We start from the raw sequence: 14,880 nt of genomic DNA on the forward strand, positions 1-14,880 counted from the left end.
CAGCACCATGGAAATCAGCACCATGGAAAGCTCCTCAGTATAGAGAGAGGTTGCCTTAGCCCAGAATGAAAGCACATGAAACTCAGACCAGTTTTTCTCAACCGTGGCAACTTTCAGGAGGGTGGACTTCACTCCCAGAATTCCCCCAACCAGTCTGCATGTCAGAAACTGGGCCATACAAATAAGCAAAGTCCCATCCATGGGATGCAGGCAGCATGTGAAACCACGTCCCCTCTGGTCCACAGAAAGAACCTCTCTCCACAGAATCAATCCATGGTGCCACTGGGCTAAACCATACAGTGAACATTTGCAGGAAATGGGTATGTCTAGTCTAATGAAGAGAAGGACTCCAGTTGAGATGATAGTGGTGTTCCAATATCTGAGGGGCTGCCAGAAAGAAGAGGGGTGTCAACTTATTCTCCAAAGCACCTGAGGGCAGGACAAGAAGCAATGGGTGGAAACTAATCAAGGAGAGAAGCAATCTAGAACTAAGGAGAAATGTCCTGACAGTTAGAACAATTAATCAGTGGAACAACTAGCCTCCAGAAGTTGTAAATGCTCCAACACTGGAATTTTTAAAGAAGAGATTAGCTAACCATTTGTCTGAAATGTAGTTTTCCTGCCTAAGCAGGGGGTTGGACTAGAAGACCTCCAAGGTCCCTTCCAACTCTGTTATTCTAATTAAATTAAGTCTTTCAATATTTGAGGGACTGCCATAAAGAAGAGGGGGTCCATCTATTTTCCAAAGCCACTGAACAGGACAAGAAGCAATGGATGGAAACTAATCAAGGGGAGAACCTATCTAGAAATAAGGAGAGATTTCCTGACAGAACAATTAATCAGTGGCTTTCCCTTAGAAGTTGTGGGTGCTCCATCACTGGAGGTTTTTAAGCAGAAATTGGACATTTGTCTGAAATAGAACAGGGTTTCCTCTTTGAGCAGGGGGTTGGACTAGAAGACCTCCAAGGTCCCTTCCGTTATTCTGTTAAGGTTGAGAAACGCTGCCTTAGACAGATTCTTCCAAAGTTTGTTTGCCTTACCCCCCTCAATGGGCCATGTTCAGTTAATCATGTTCTGCTCTACTAATGCTTTAAAGAGCCACTGCTGATTAATTCTCCTGACCCTCCCCATCCACCACCAGCCAAAATAACACAATTAATCTTCTCTCTCAAGCCACAGTGTTTTCCTCCCAACTGGGCCTTCTCCTTTCCCTCTCCCTGTCATGCTGACATATTCTTAAAAGCCCGGGCTTAATTGGATCTATGTAAGGTCATCAGCTGAATTAGTTCCACCATGAGCAATCATCACCGCAGGGAAAAGGTGATAGCGGTGAAATTGCCTTCCCTCCATCCCAAATCATCAAGGTGTTTGAACCAAAGCAGCAGCAGCAGAAGGAAACATGTTCTCACCAAATGGAAGCACGGGAAGAGATATTAAAGGGGCAACAGAGCCAGGAACCCAGTAAAATGTATTAGCGAGAGTTGGACCGTAAGGAAGGCTGAGGGCTGGAGAATGGATGCTTTTGAGGTGTGGAGTAGGAGAACGTTCTTTTTTTTAATAGGTCATTTTTTAAAAAAAAATATTGTATAAAATACAAAAGAAGGAAAGAAAAGAAAATAGGAAATTAAGGAAAGAAAAGGAAATGGGAAAAGGGGGTGTGAAATACAAGGGGGAAGAGAAAAAAGAAAGAAAATGGAGCATTGACTTCCAACTTTTCCTAACACGGTAAAAATAAACACATTCCATTTCCAACCTCAACTTTTTGCTTTTGCCTATTAAAATATAAAACTATCCCATTTTAATAACACCGGATCTTTCTGAACAACAAAACCAAGATCAAAGTTTTGTTTTTGTTTTTTTTCTTCACAAGCACAAATTCCAGAAGTGATATCCAAATAAGAACATATTTTCCTCTTTTAAATGAAGTATTCAATTTAACCGTTCCTGCTTTAATCTTCCTTGCTATGGAAATAGTATGGAGAAGATTCTTGAGAGTCTCTTGGACTGCGAGGAGATCCGATCCGTCGATCCTAAAGGAAATCAACCCTGACTGTCCTTTGGAAGGACAGATCCTGAAGCTGATGCCGTCTAATGAGAAGAGAGAATTCCTTGGAGGAGAAGACCCCGACGTTGGGAAAGACGGAGAGGCAAAAAGGAGAAAGAGATGGCAGAGGATAAGATGGTTAGATGGTGTCATTGGCACAGCAAACATGCGTTTGGGCAAATTCCCACAGACAGACAGAGGACGGGGAATTGCGAAAAGAGTTGGACATAATTTAGCAACTGAACCACAACAAAAAGCTAAGGAGGACAAGATAAGAAGCAACGGATGGAAACTAACCAAGGAGAGAAAGCAACCTAGAACTAAGGAGGAATTTCCTGACTGTTAGAACGATTAACCAGTGGAACAACTTGCCTCCAGAAGCTGTGGATGCTCCAACACTGGAGGTTTTTAATAAGAGATTGGACAGCCATTAGTCTGAGATGTTATAGAGTTTCCTGCTTGAGCAAGGGTTGGACTAGTCGACCTCCAAGGTCCCTTCCATCTCTATTATTCTGTTATTTTGCTTCCTAGAACTATGCCTCTGGGGAGGAAAATGTTCTTTTCTATCTGGCTGTACTTTTCTATCTTGCTGTACCACACTCCTCCCTCAAGGGAAATTAAGATTCTTTAATTTATAGAAACAGAGCCAGAAGGAATGCTTTTAGGCCATTGAGTACAGCATCCCACACAGGGAGGGAGTGCAGATACAAGCATTATGGCCACCTAACTCCTCCTTAACACATCTAAAGAAAGTGGGTCCACCAATTCTCTGGATAGTTGCTTCCACTTTTACCGCGAGGAAGTAAATTTCTAGTTGAATCAGCCTGCTTCTGGTTCCATCTATTATTAAACAATGTCACCATGTCTGTTGGTCATGGTGCCTACTCTCTGGGAGAATACTGCCCCAGAGATCTGTATGGTTTCCACCCTGATAAAATTCTGTAAACCAGTGAAAACATATGTTGTGGCCTGTGGGCCGCTGGCCCCTCCTGTAGGAATGGGAGTCAAGGTCACCATCAGGGCAACCTGAGAGCTCTGAGGGGGAAATGGAACTGGCAGAGAGAGAGAGAGACAGAGAGGAAGCCTGGGCTGTCCATCAGCCCTTAGATGGACAATCAACAGCCCCCAGGCCTGAAAGTGGCTGATAAGGAAGAGGAGGAACAGCTGGGTTCAGTGCCTGACATGCAGACGCACAGAAGGTGGAGGAGAGGAGAGCAGTGGAAATCTATGGGCCGGTCCTTGGGATGGAAAAGCCACCACTGCTAGTGAAGCCCCATCCTAGTTCTGGGAATAAAAGGCAGGGGGCAGAGATGAATAGATGTGGCAGACAACTATTGTGATATTAACTCACAACAATTCATCTCCCCGCCGGACAGACTTGTAAGCCTGCTGTAAGAGAGAAACTTTTTCCCCGGGCTGCTGGGGCTCCTAATTAAAGGAATAATTAATTTAAATACAGAGGTTTTTTTGTGTTTGGGGAACTGGGTCAGAACAACTTAGTTAGGGTGGGAGAGGATACAGGTAGTCCTTGAATTACAACTAGAACTGGAACCAGAATTCCCATCGCTAAGGAAAGTGATGGTCAAGCGAATCGTGTCTGATTTTACAACCAATTTTTGCCATGCTTAAGAGAGTCACTGCAATTGTTAAGCGGAATCAAATGGTTGCTAAGCAAATCTGGTTTTCTGCATTGACTGTGTCTCAGAGGTGTTTTTTTTTTTTTTTTCCCCAAGAGGCAACTGGACTTTCTGGTTTTTCTTTGAAGACGTTTTGCTTCTCATCCAAGAAGCTTCTTCAGCTCTGTCTGGATGGTGGGGGAATGGAAGGATTGATACTCCTTGCGGGCAGCCAGTCATTTGCATCCTTTTAGAGGGTCGCTGAGGCCGCTTGGTGGTTTATCTGTATCCTCAGGGTCACCTGAGTGGCGCAAATGAGTGTGGAGCCTTCTTGGCATCAGGAACGGGTTGTGTTGTGGGGCTGTGCTTTCTGCAGGATGGTGTGATGACCCGGGGCATGACACAAAAATAACAAAGTCTCCAAAGTAGAATAAATTCCCGTCAATGCCTCCAACTTGGCCCCAATGTCCAATTATCCTCGGCTGGATAACAAACTCTTCAAAAAACAGTCTATGAAAGGCAGAAATGCAGTCCGAGCCCAAGGTAAAGATAATTAGAAATAAAAAACAACAACACAAACCACACTGAAGTAATTAACACGGCAGGCCAGGATGATAAATTGCAGACTTCCACAAGATAACACAGCACCCACAGTTGGGAGGACGCCAAAACCCAGATAAGGCCTGACTAAGATAATGCATGCTTTGCTTCCAGAAAGGTGCTGTGTGCAAATGCCCCACTTATATCCTGTTCTCCCAGCTGCAACTAATGAAAGGGATCAGGGCCTTCTTCTCTCTCGTAAGCCACATTGCTCCCTTCTCCGTTCCTCCTGCGTGTCCTAGGATGAAGAGGGGATGGCCCTGGGTCTTCCTCTGAATGCCCAGCTGGATTGTGCTGTTGGGGTGAGTCTGTGTTGTCTGAGTCTCAGGCTGGGGCGCAGGTGATTCCTGTAGTCTGCAATTTTTCTGGAAATCTGAATTTTCCAGAGAAATTGCAACCTGCGGGAACCATTTGCACTTCAGTTTGGAGTGCAGATGGCACAGAATCATCCCTGGCGGCTTGCGTCTGCGTTCAGCATTGATTCACTTAACAACTGTGGCAGGAAAGGTCGTAAAATAGGGCAACATTCACTTAACAGCTGTCTCGCTCAGCAACAGACATTTTGGGCTCAGCTGGGGACGTAAGTCGAGGACTACCTAGAATAATTCAAGAAGGGGAAAGGTTGACAATTCTTCGTTCATTCCATTATTTTTCCTGTTTAAACCACAGCCCTTTCCACTTCTTTCTGCCCCGTTTCTTCAACTTCAAAAAGAAATCTATGTGCCATTTTGGATGTAGTTTCCACCCACTATGGATTGCTGTCCAATGGCAGCATTTGATCCGCCTACACATTGGTAAAAGAAATCAGTACACCAAATACAAACTAGGCAGATATGACCTCGTTGATGATCCTCACTTTGTCAAGGACCTTGGAATTCTCATTTCAAATGACCTAAGTGCCAGAGTTCACTGTAACAGCTTTGCCAAAAAAGTCATTAAGAGTTGTAAATCTAATCTTACGAAGCTTCTCCTCTGGAAATATTGAATTGCTAACTAGGGCATACAAAACCTTTGCTAGACCAATATTCGAATACAGCTCATCTGTCTGGAATCCGCACTGCATATCGGACATTAATACAATTGAGCGAGTCCAGAAAAGAAGAGTATTACACTCCTCTGCTCGCAAAGGAATACCCTATATCAACAGTCTTGAGATTTGGGGCTTGGACAACCTTGAACTGTACCGCCTACAGTTGGACTTAAGCATTGTACACAAAATTATCTGCTACAATGTCCTACCAGTCAATGACTACTTCAGCTTCAACTGCAACAATACAAGAGCACAAAACAGATACAAACTCAATGTAAACCGCTTCAAACTTGATTGCAGAAAGTACGACTTCAGCCACAGAGTGGTCAATGCCTAGAATGCACTACCTGACTCTGCTGTTACATCCTCAAACCCCTACTCCTTTTAACCTCAAACTAACCACTATTGACCTCACCCCATTCCTAAGAGGTCTGTAAGGCCTACCATCCCTGTCCTATTGTCCCCATTTATTCGTACCTATTTCCTGTATTCTTACTCATGTACTTTATACTTAATACTTATTATCTTGTAAGCGATTGACAAATCAAATAAATAATAAAATAAAAATAATAATACCTGACATAGAGAGAACGCTTTTGATTGGTTCGCAGGGAGCCTGACCCGGAACTCATGCTGTGATTCATCATCTGTTCGCGCAGATCATGGATTTTAGCCTCAAATCGAGCGTACTCTGTAAAGCAAACAAACAAACCAAATTTAAAGCCCTTTTTAAAATAAATTGATTTATCATTTTATATGGATTGAGTTATATGATCTAATGGCATTTCGGAACACCTGTGCTTGAAGAAATAACATGACAGCAAATTTCTCACTTCTGAAATTAACAAATATTGCCAATCTAAGTCGATTGCTTTCTTCTAGGGTGCTTTCGGAGTCCGTAATCTAACCTATAGCTCTAGTACAGGTAGTCCTCGACTTACAACAGTTCATTTAGTGACCAGCCAAAGTTACAATGGCACTGAAAAAAGTGACTTGTGACCATTATTCACACTTATGACCAGTGGAGAATCCCCATGGTCATGTGATCAATATTCAGAGGCTTGGGATCTGACTCATATTTATGATGGTTGCAGTGTCCCAAGCTCATGTGATCCCCTTTGGTGACCTTCTAAGTCGCAAACTGAGTCACCAGGGAAGCCAGATTTACTTAACAACCTTATGTGACTAACTTAACGACAGTCATGGTTCACTTGGCAAGAAAGGTCATAAAATGGGGCCAAGCTCACTTAACAAATGACTCAGCCATTGTAGCATTGAACGATCACTAAATGAACTGTTGTAAGCCTAGGACTACCTGGAGAATTATAAAATCACAAGACTTAGACGTAGTATCAGGGGTGGCATTCTACAGGTTCTCACCTATTCTCCAGAACCGGGTGTTAACATTCAAAGCAGTTCGGAGAACCGGTTGTTAGAAGAAATTACTGGCCTAATCCTGTAAGGAAGGCAGGAAGGAAACATTCTGGAGTTGCTTACAGAAACGGCCTCTCCGTTAACCCTTATTACATTCTTGGCAGGACTAGACTTCCTGTCTCGGGAACATCTCTGGAGTTTTTTTTCCCCTCCTTTGCTGGTACTTTGCTTGTGTGGAGTGACCATTCAAAGTTACAATGGCACTGAAAAAAGTGACTTATGACCATTTTTCACACTTACGACTGTTGCAGCATCCCCACAGTCATGAGAGGCCAGGCGAGGAGATGCATGCCTCGATGTGAGTGATATTGAGTTGGCCATGCCCAGCCAATAACATGACCACCAAGCCACGCCCACCACCTAAGCCACGCCCACAGGACCACTTGTTAAACATTTTGAATCCCACCCCTGCGTAGTACTATTAAAATTCTCTGAATTTTGAAATCAGAGACTTGGTTATCTAACCCAACCTCTGATGGCCATTCTACATTGCCATGCATTTTCATTCTTTTTCCGTTTCGAGACCTCTGAAAGACAAAGAAGTTTCTCCATAATTAAGAGAACTGAAGAGAACTGACTGAAATCTACTCACTAGCTGCACCCCATTATATCTAATTCTGGGAGGATTTTGGTGCTGTATGAGCTTGGTTGTTTTCTTGCAGACGTTTGATTACCCACAGGGGTGGTCTTCAAAATTTTTAGCAAAGGGTTCTCTGCTCGGTTGCTGGATGGGCGTGGCCATGGTCGGCGTGGCCTACTCGGCCTCCTGCACCACAGAAGGGGGGCATTTTTGGCTTCCATGGGATCCGGAGGCTTTCCTCTGGAAGCCGGAAACAGGCCCATTCCCAGCCTTCCTGAATTTCTAGGAGGCCCATTTTTCACTCTCCCTGAGTCTCCACACGTGCCCTGCACTTACCTGCATCCAAAACGGGCCACATGGGGACTCCTGGGTGGGACAGGGTGGGCGGGGCCAGTCAGGGGTGGGATTTGGGGGTTCTCCAAACTGCACAGAATCTTAGCTAGGGGCTCTCCCGAACCCCTATAAGCCTCTAGCAGCCCAAACTAGGTAACCTCATCAGTGCTACAAAGGGAACTTTATCAAGGAACTACCAAGAACACTCCCACCAATACTGATGGGTCAAACTACTGTACATACACAGAGACAAACCCACCCCTTGCCCTGATGATGATACCTAGTTGGGTCATGAAACGTCTGCAAGAAAACAACCAAGCTCAGAGAGCATCAAGGATTCGTCCTTTCAATCCTGAGCCACAAATGTTCTCCCTTATTGGTACATCACTGGTTCTTCTTGGTGTAATAATACAAATTGTTATTATATGCAACATCTGAAATGTGAATTTTATGATAGCAGTGCCAAGGACACCTCTCCAGGTATTGAAGGTGGTATAATGGTCTCACACTTTTTTATTGGTAGAAGCCAAATATACGAACATTCACAACATTTACAAATAAATGAAAGGGATTAATTCATGCATGAATAAATACCGTAGGAGAAATAAGTACCGTAATCCAATGTACAATATATAAATTTGGAATATGTCTAAACGCATGAATTGATTTGCAAAGTCTTACTTGTCTAGTTAGGTTCACAATGTTGTGTTCTTAGGCAGCTATGACACATGCAGAGAATGTCAGCAGATCAATATGCTGCAGTACATAAATCAAATTGATTTATGCTCCCAGGAGCATCCAAGAACAGCCCCATAAATCAGGAATCAGTGCAAATCATTAACAGATGGCAGGTTTTGCTGGATATCTGATGGCGTAAACAGGCGGAGGGAAGGCAATGCATATCGAGGAATAAAAATATAGTCAGATAAACAAACACTAATTTGTTGAGGTCAAGACCAATGGTTCTATATCAAAATTCCCTTTGGATGAGATATTTATTTATTTTGGAACCTACTTATTTCGAAGAACTTGTCTCCAGAAGCTGTGGATGTTGCAACACTGGAAGTTTTTAAGAAGACAACCATTTATCTGAAATAATATTTGGTTTCTTGCTCGAGCAAGGGGTTGGACTAGAAGACCTCCAAGGTCCCTTCCAACTCTGTTATTCTGTTCTTTCTATAGTAGACAGGTAATCCTTGGTTTATGATCACAACAAAGCTCAGAATTCATGTTGCTAAGTGAGAAATGTGTTAAGTGGGTTTTGCCCCATTTTACAACTTTCTTAAGTGAATCCCTGCCGTTCCCAAATTAGTCACATGGTCGTTAAGTGAATGTGGCTTCCCCACTGACTTTGTTTGACAGAAGATTGCAAAATATGACCCCAGGGCCCTGCAACCTTTCGTAACTACAATCCAGTTGTCAAGCATTCGAATGTAAATCATGTGACCCCGGGGATGCGGCGATGGTTGTAAATGTGAACCATGGTCATGTCACTATTTTCAGTGCCGTTGTAACTTTGAATGGTCACTAAACGAAATCTTGTAAGTCTACCTGTAATTGACACCCCACCGTCTCAGCCAGAAGGCACCTGAGCCAGAGGTAGAATTCAGCAGGTTCTGACCAGGGGTGGGATTCAATTTTTTAAACAACTGGTTCTGTGGGCATGGCTTAGTTGGTGGGCGTGGCTTGGTGGTCATGTGACTGGCTGGGCGTGGCCAACTCAACATCACTCACATCGAGGCACACATCTCCTCGCCTGGCCTCTCGTGACTGTGGGGATGCTGCAACAGTCGTAAGTGTGAAAGACGGTCATAAGTCATTTTTTTCAGTGCCATTGTAACTTTGAAGTGGCACGCAGAGCCATTTCCCCCGGCATGCGAGAGGTCACCCGGAAGAGCCCCACTGCACATGCATGCACGCATTGCTGTCTGACAGCTCAGTGATCCCCAACCTTTTTTATGCCGCGGCCCGGTACCAGCATCAGCTGGGTGCCGCGGCCCGGTACCGGCATCAGCTGGGCGCGCCATCTTTTTGATGAAAAAGTGCTCCGGTGACCTCACCGGAAGCACTTTTTCATCAAAAGATGGCGGCATAATGCTCGGTGAGCTTTTCGGGTAGAAATGGCTTTCACCGGAAAAGCTCACGAAGCGCTGGCACCACCATCTTTTTGATGAAAAAGTGCTTCCGGTGAGCTTTCTACCTGGAAAAGCTCACCGAAGCACTTTTCATCAAAAGATGGCGGCGCCCAGCAACCAGCGCCCGGTAGGACTTGTTCGCGGACGTGCCGGTCCGCGGACCGGTGGTTGGGGACCCCTGTGACAGCTGATTGTCGGGTATCTGGCATGCATGCACAAAGGGTGCAGCGTGCGTGGGAGACAGACATGCATGCACAGAGATGCACAGCACACATGGCGATGTCTCACGCACATGCGGAGAGACGTGCGGTGCACAAGGGGATCACGCACACACATGCAGAGATGCGTGGTGCACGAGGGGGGGAGGTCACGCACGCATTGCTCAGGGTGTGTGGGGGCTAGCACGCATTGCCTTCTGGGTGTGCAATTATTGGCACGGGAGCCAAAAAAGGTTAGCCACCACTGCCCTATACCAAAATTCAAAGCAAAATTAACAAATGTCTCACTTAGCTCCAGAAATTTTGAGCTGAACTCTGCTTGTAACTCCAGGACTAGCTGTAGTTCTTACTTAGTTATTAACTATACAGGGCTAACATGAGATCTTATCACCGCCTGGAACCCACAGTTGTATATCGGTATACAAAATACAGTAACAAAATCTCCATTCCTCCACTCACAATAGAATTCCCTATGCCTCCAAGCTCGAAATTTTGGGCCTCTGCTCCGCCTGCACTCCGATCTAAGCATAGTACACAAAATTGTCTGTTACAACGCCTTACCTGTCAACGACTCCTTTAGCTCCAACCACAATAACACACGGGCAAACAACCAATACAAACTCAAGGTAAACAGAAACAAACTCGATTGCAGAAAATACAACTTCAGCAAACAGTGTGGTCAACGCCTGGAACTATCCACTATATTGACCTCACCCCATTCCTAAGAGGTCTGTAAGGGGAGTGCATCAGTGCACCATCGTGCCTCCCGTCCCTGTCCTATTGTCCCCATTTATTCATACCTATTTCCTGTATTCTTACTTATGTACTTTATACTTAATACCTATTATCTTGTAAGCGATTGACAAATAAATAAATAAAACTCAATACCTGACTCTGTAGTTATGGCTTTAAACCCCCAAAACGTCAACCTCAAACTGTCTACCGTGGACCTCACACCATTCCTAAGAGGTCCTTAAAGGGGGTGTGCATAAGTGCACCAGCGTGTCTATCGTCCCTGTCTTACTTCCCCATTTATCTGTATTTACTTCCTTTGTTCTTGTTTATGTTCATATCTATACTTGTTATTTTGTACATGTTTGACAAACAAATAAAAATAAAATAAAATATCATATCATAGTTCTATATTGTAACGAACAGTATTATTTCCCTATATGCATTTCCTTTTCCTCCTGTTCATAAACCTAACTAATATTTGCTGCTCCTCTTGGCACTAATCCCAGGATGAATTGCTGCTGCAAAATAACAGGCAGCTATTTTTATACATTAGCTGGAAATATTGACTTGTGTAATTGTCACCCCATCCCTCCCAAAAACAGGGAGTGCTCACATCCCGGACATAAACTGTCTCAACTCCTACCCTCAAAATGATGCTATAGAGCCCTGCACACCACAACAACTAGATACAAGGACAGTTTTCCCCCGAACGCCATCCCTCTGCTAAACAAATAATTCCCTCCACACTGGCCAACTATTTACAAAGTCTGCATTACTATTACTATCAATCTTCTCCTCACTCCTTATCACCCATCCCCTCCCACTTGTGACTGTATGATTGTAACGTTGTCGCTTGTATCCTTATGATTTATATTGACTGTTTCCTAGTATGATTTGATTGCTTAGTATACCCTATGACCATTATTAAGTGTTGTACCTCATGATTCTTGACTCTTGATGAATGTATCTTTTCTATTATGTACACTGAGAGCATTTTCACCGAGACAAATTCCTTTTGTGTCCAACCACACTTGGCCAATAAAGAAGTCTATTCTATTCTATATGACCAAAACCGAGCCCCAAATTCATGTTGTTAAATGAGACATTTGTTAAGTAAGTTTTGCCCCAATTTATGATATTTCTTGCCATGTTTGTTAAGTGAATCACTGCAGTCGGTGGTGCGATTCAACCGGTATAACAACCGGTTCGGTGAGCGTGTGCTTCGCGCGCATGCTCTGCATTTTAAAAAAGCCCGTTTTAAACTGAATTAATCTCCTCCTAGTGCAGCCCTGGTGACTGAAACAGCTGAGGCGTGGCAAAACTGCTCTGCCGTGCGAATCAGCTGTGCTAAAAAAACCCAGGAAATAAAGCACAGGAAAGAGCCATGTGTGTGTGTGTGTGTGAGAGAGAGAGAGCGGGGCCAAACGCTCACCAGAACTACTGGTTCACCCAAACCAGTCCGAACTGGTAGAATCCCAACCCCTGACTGCAGTTGTTAAATTAGTCCCACGGTTGTGAAGTGAGTCCGAATTCCCTGTTGACTTTGCTTGTTGCAAAGGTTGCAAAAGGGGATCATGTGACTACGGGGCACTTCAACCATCATAAAAGTGAATTAGTGGCCTCTCACGTGACCATGGGGATGCTGCAATGGTCGTCAGTGCGAAAAATGGTCATAAGTCGCTCTTTTCAGTGCTATTGTAACTTCGAACAGCCACTAAATGAACGACTGTAAGTTGAGCATTACCAGTAATGTTCTAAGCTACATTGGCAAAATATCTGAGAATCCTTTTTTCCTCTCAGAATTTCCAAATGGCAGCATGTCATTTTTCAAAAGCCTTCTTCCCCTGGCCTATTAAAATTTATACCACCGCGTACAGGGACGGACGGCGAGCCTAGGACACACGTGTCAAAGTGGACACGCCACAATGCCAACATCCACTTGACAGCCGACAACAACTACTCTCAAAAGCGCATCCTCTTCTCACACGATTTTGGGAAGCTGAGGAAAACGTGTCGGTTTGGGGTGTGCTCTCACACAGTTTGTGGTTTCTCTAGAAGTCACGTGAGAGGGCTGTGCTCTCACACAGTGTCCGGATCTTGCTCCTCCCCCCCCAAAAAATTGTGTGAGAATGGGGTGTGCTTTTATGTGGTCTTCAGAGGCGGCACAAGAGAATTTTCTAGACCTGCTTCAAGTACGAAAACCTCAGGTGAGCCAGAGCTGCCTCAGGTAGGCTGCAGGCACCTGTCAGCAGAAATAGAAGACTGCCTGGAGGTAAATGATCCATGGCAGATCCTGAGGGAAGGAACTACATGATTGGACTCAGTTTTTAAAAAATGAATTCTGTAAAGAATTTCTATGGAGATTCTCAGTCATCCAGGTTATGGTGGCCCAAAAGTGCTTTTTTCTAGAGGCAACCGGCCTTTCTGGTTTTTCTTTGAAGATGTTCTGCTTCTCAACCAAGAAGCTTCTCCAGCTCTGACTGGATGGTGGGGAATGGAAGGATTTATACTCCTTGCAGAAAGCTGTTCATTTGCATTCTTGTAGAGTCGTTGAGGCCACTTGGGAGATTTGTCGGTGTCCTCAGGGTCACCTGAGTAGTGCAAATGGGTGTGGAGCCTTCTTGGAATTGTTGAAAGGACTGAGTTGCAAACCCTGAGGGTGCAGACAAACCTCCAAGTGGTCTCAACGACCCTCTAAAAGGATGCAAATGACCAGCTGTCTGCAACGAATATAAATCCTTCCATTCCCCACCATCCAGTTAGAGCTGAAGAAACATCTTGGATGAGAAGCAAGATATCTTCAAAGAAAAACCAGAAAGTCCAGTTGCCTCTTGAAAAAAGCATCTTTGGACCTATAAAGAATTGTTTCTCTTTTTGTTCGGGGATATTTATTTATTTAATTCATATCCCACCTTTATTTGCTACAAATAACTCCAGTGAACATACCTAATACGGGTAATCCTTGACTTACAACAGTTCCTTTAGTGACCGTACAAAGTCACAACAGCACTGAAAGAAGTGACTTGGGACCGCTTTTCACACTTGCGACTGTGGCAGCATCCCCCAAAATCACGGGATCAAAATTCAGACGCTTGGCCACTGACTCACGTTTATGACAATTGCTGTGTCCCCGGGTCATGGGATCACCTTTTTTGTGACCTTCTGACAAGAAAAAAAATCAACGGGGAAGGCGAATTCACTTAACAAGTGAGTAACAAGCTTAACAACTGCAGTGACACACTTAATAACTGGCAAGGAAGGTCATAAAATGGGACCGAATTCCCACTTAGCCACAGAAATGTTGGGCTCAGTTGTGGTTGTAAGTTGTGGACTACCTGTCCGTGGAAGGAGAAAATGAAGGCCGCCTTCTCTCTTCTATGGTATGAAGACACCACAACCAGGATCTCCATTCTACAGAATAGATGATCTCATGCCTTTGTGTCTATAAAGCCTGAGATGGCTTTGTTTGATCATCTTTCCAGTTCTCCACTAGATCATTTTACTTCTGTATATAGATCCCAGGCTTGTGTTTTAGCTTATCCCTTTAATAAATAACAGAGACGTTCTGTGCACACAGCCGTGGGAGTCAGCGTCTAAATTTAGGCTTCTGAGCACAGAGAGAGGAGTAGGATCAAAAGCTAGGTCTCGGGAATGAGTAGCGTCAGATCATCACCACTTTCTACGCGGAGCAGAACTTTCTCATAACTAGAGCGGAATAATACGTCTATGACGACCCGGGACAAGGCACGAAGGTCACACAGCCAGCTGAGAGTTCAAGCTCCTTTTAAATGGTCCAAATGTCCCCTCAAATGCTCCCATGTTCTTGGCAAGTCCCAGAGCAAGGAAGCACACACACACACACACACACACACACACACACACACACACACACACTCGGCAGCCTTTGGCTGAGCGCAGTCCAGCAAAAGAAAGGAACAGGGGAACAGGGAAAAGAGTCCACGCAACAAGGAACAAACAATAAGTCCACCAAATCAGGAAGAAGCAAGCTGTCCTCAAAACTCCAAATGCCTGTACTGGCACCCCAAACTCTACCAATTCAGTGTTTGTTCCCAACAAATGCCCCTCCCCACAGCGTCTCCTTAAAGCTCATTCCCCAGGTGTGCCTTCTGAAGAGGGGCGGGGCGCTCTCCTTCC

At 44.5% G+C, this 14,880-nt stretch overlaps 1 protein-coding gene across 30 annotated transcripts in view; it reads right to left on the reverse strand.

The window, feature by feature from the left end:
* DLG2 (discs large MAGUK scaffold protein 2) overlaps positions 1-14,880 on the reverse strand; it is a 1,023,659-nt gene that overhangs the window by 69,354 nt on the left and 939,425 nt on the right. For all 30 annotated transcript variants that reach the window (XR_015749696.1, XM_087966067.1, XM_087966065.1 and 27 more), the window contains one exon: positions 5,867-5,981. Coding sequence is in view for 29 of the 30 variants with exons in the window: in XM_087966067.1 (XP_087822193.1) it covers positions 5,867-5,981 (115 nt within the window). In the remaining variant the exon portion in view is untranslated. The remainder of the gene's footprint in view (positions 1-5,866; positions 5,982-14,880) is intronic.

The sequence above is a fragment of the Notechis scutatus genome, chromosome 5, assembly GCF_049901735.1.
Source record: "Notechis scutatus isolate UNSWTSFEM ecotype Mainland chromosome 5, rNotScu1.2, whole genome shotgun sequence".
Lineage (NCBI taxonomy): Eukaryota > Metazoa > Chordata > Lepidosauria > Squamata > Elapidae > Notechis > Notechis scutatus.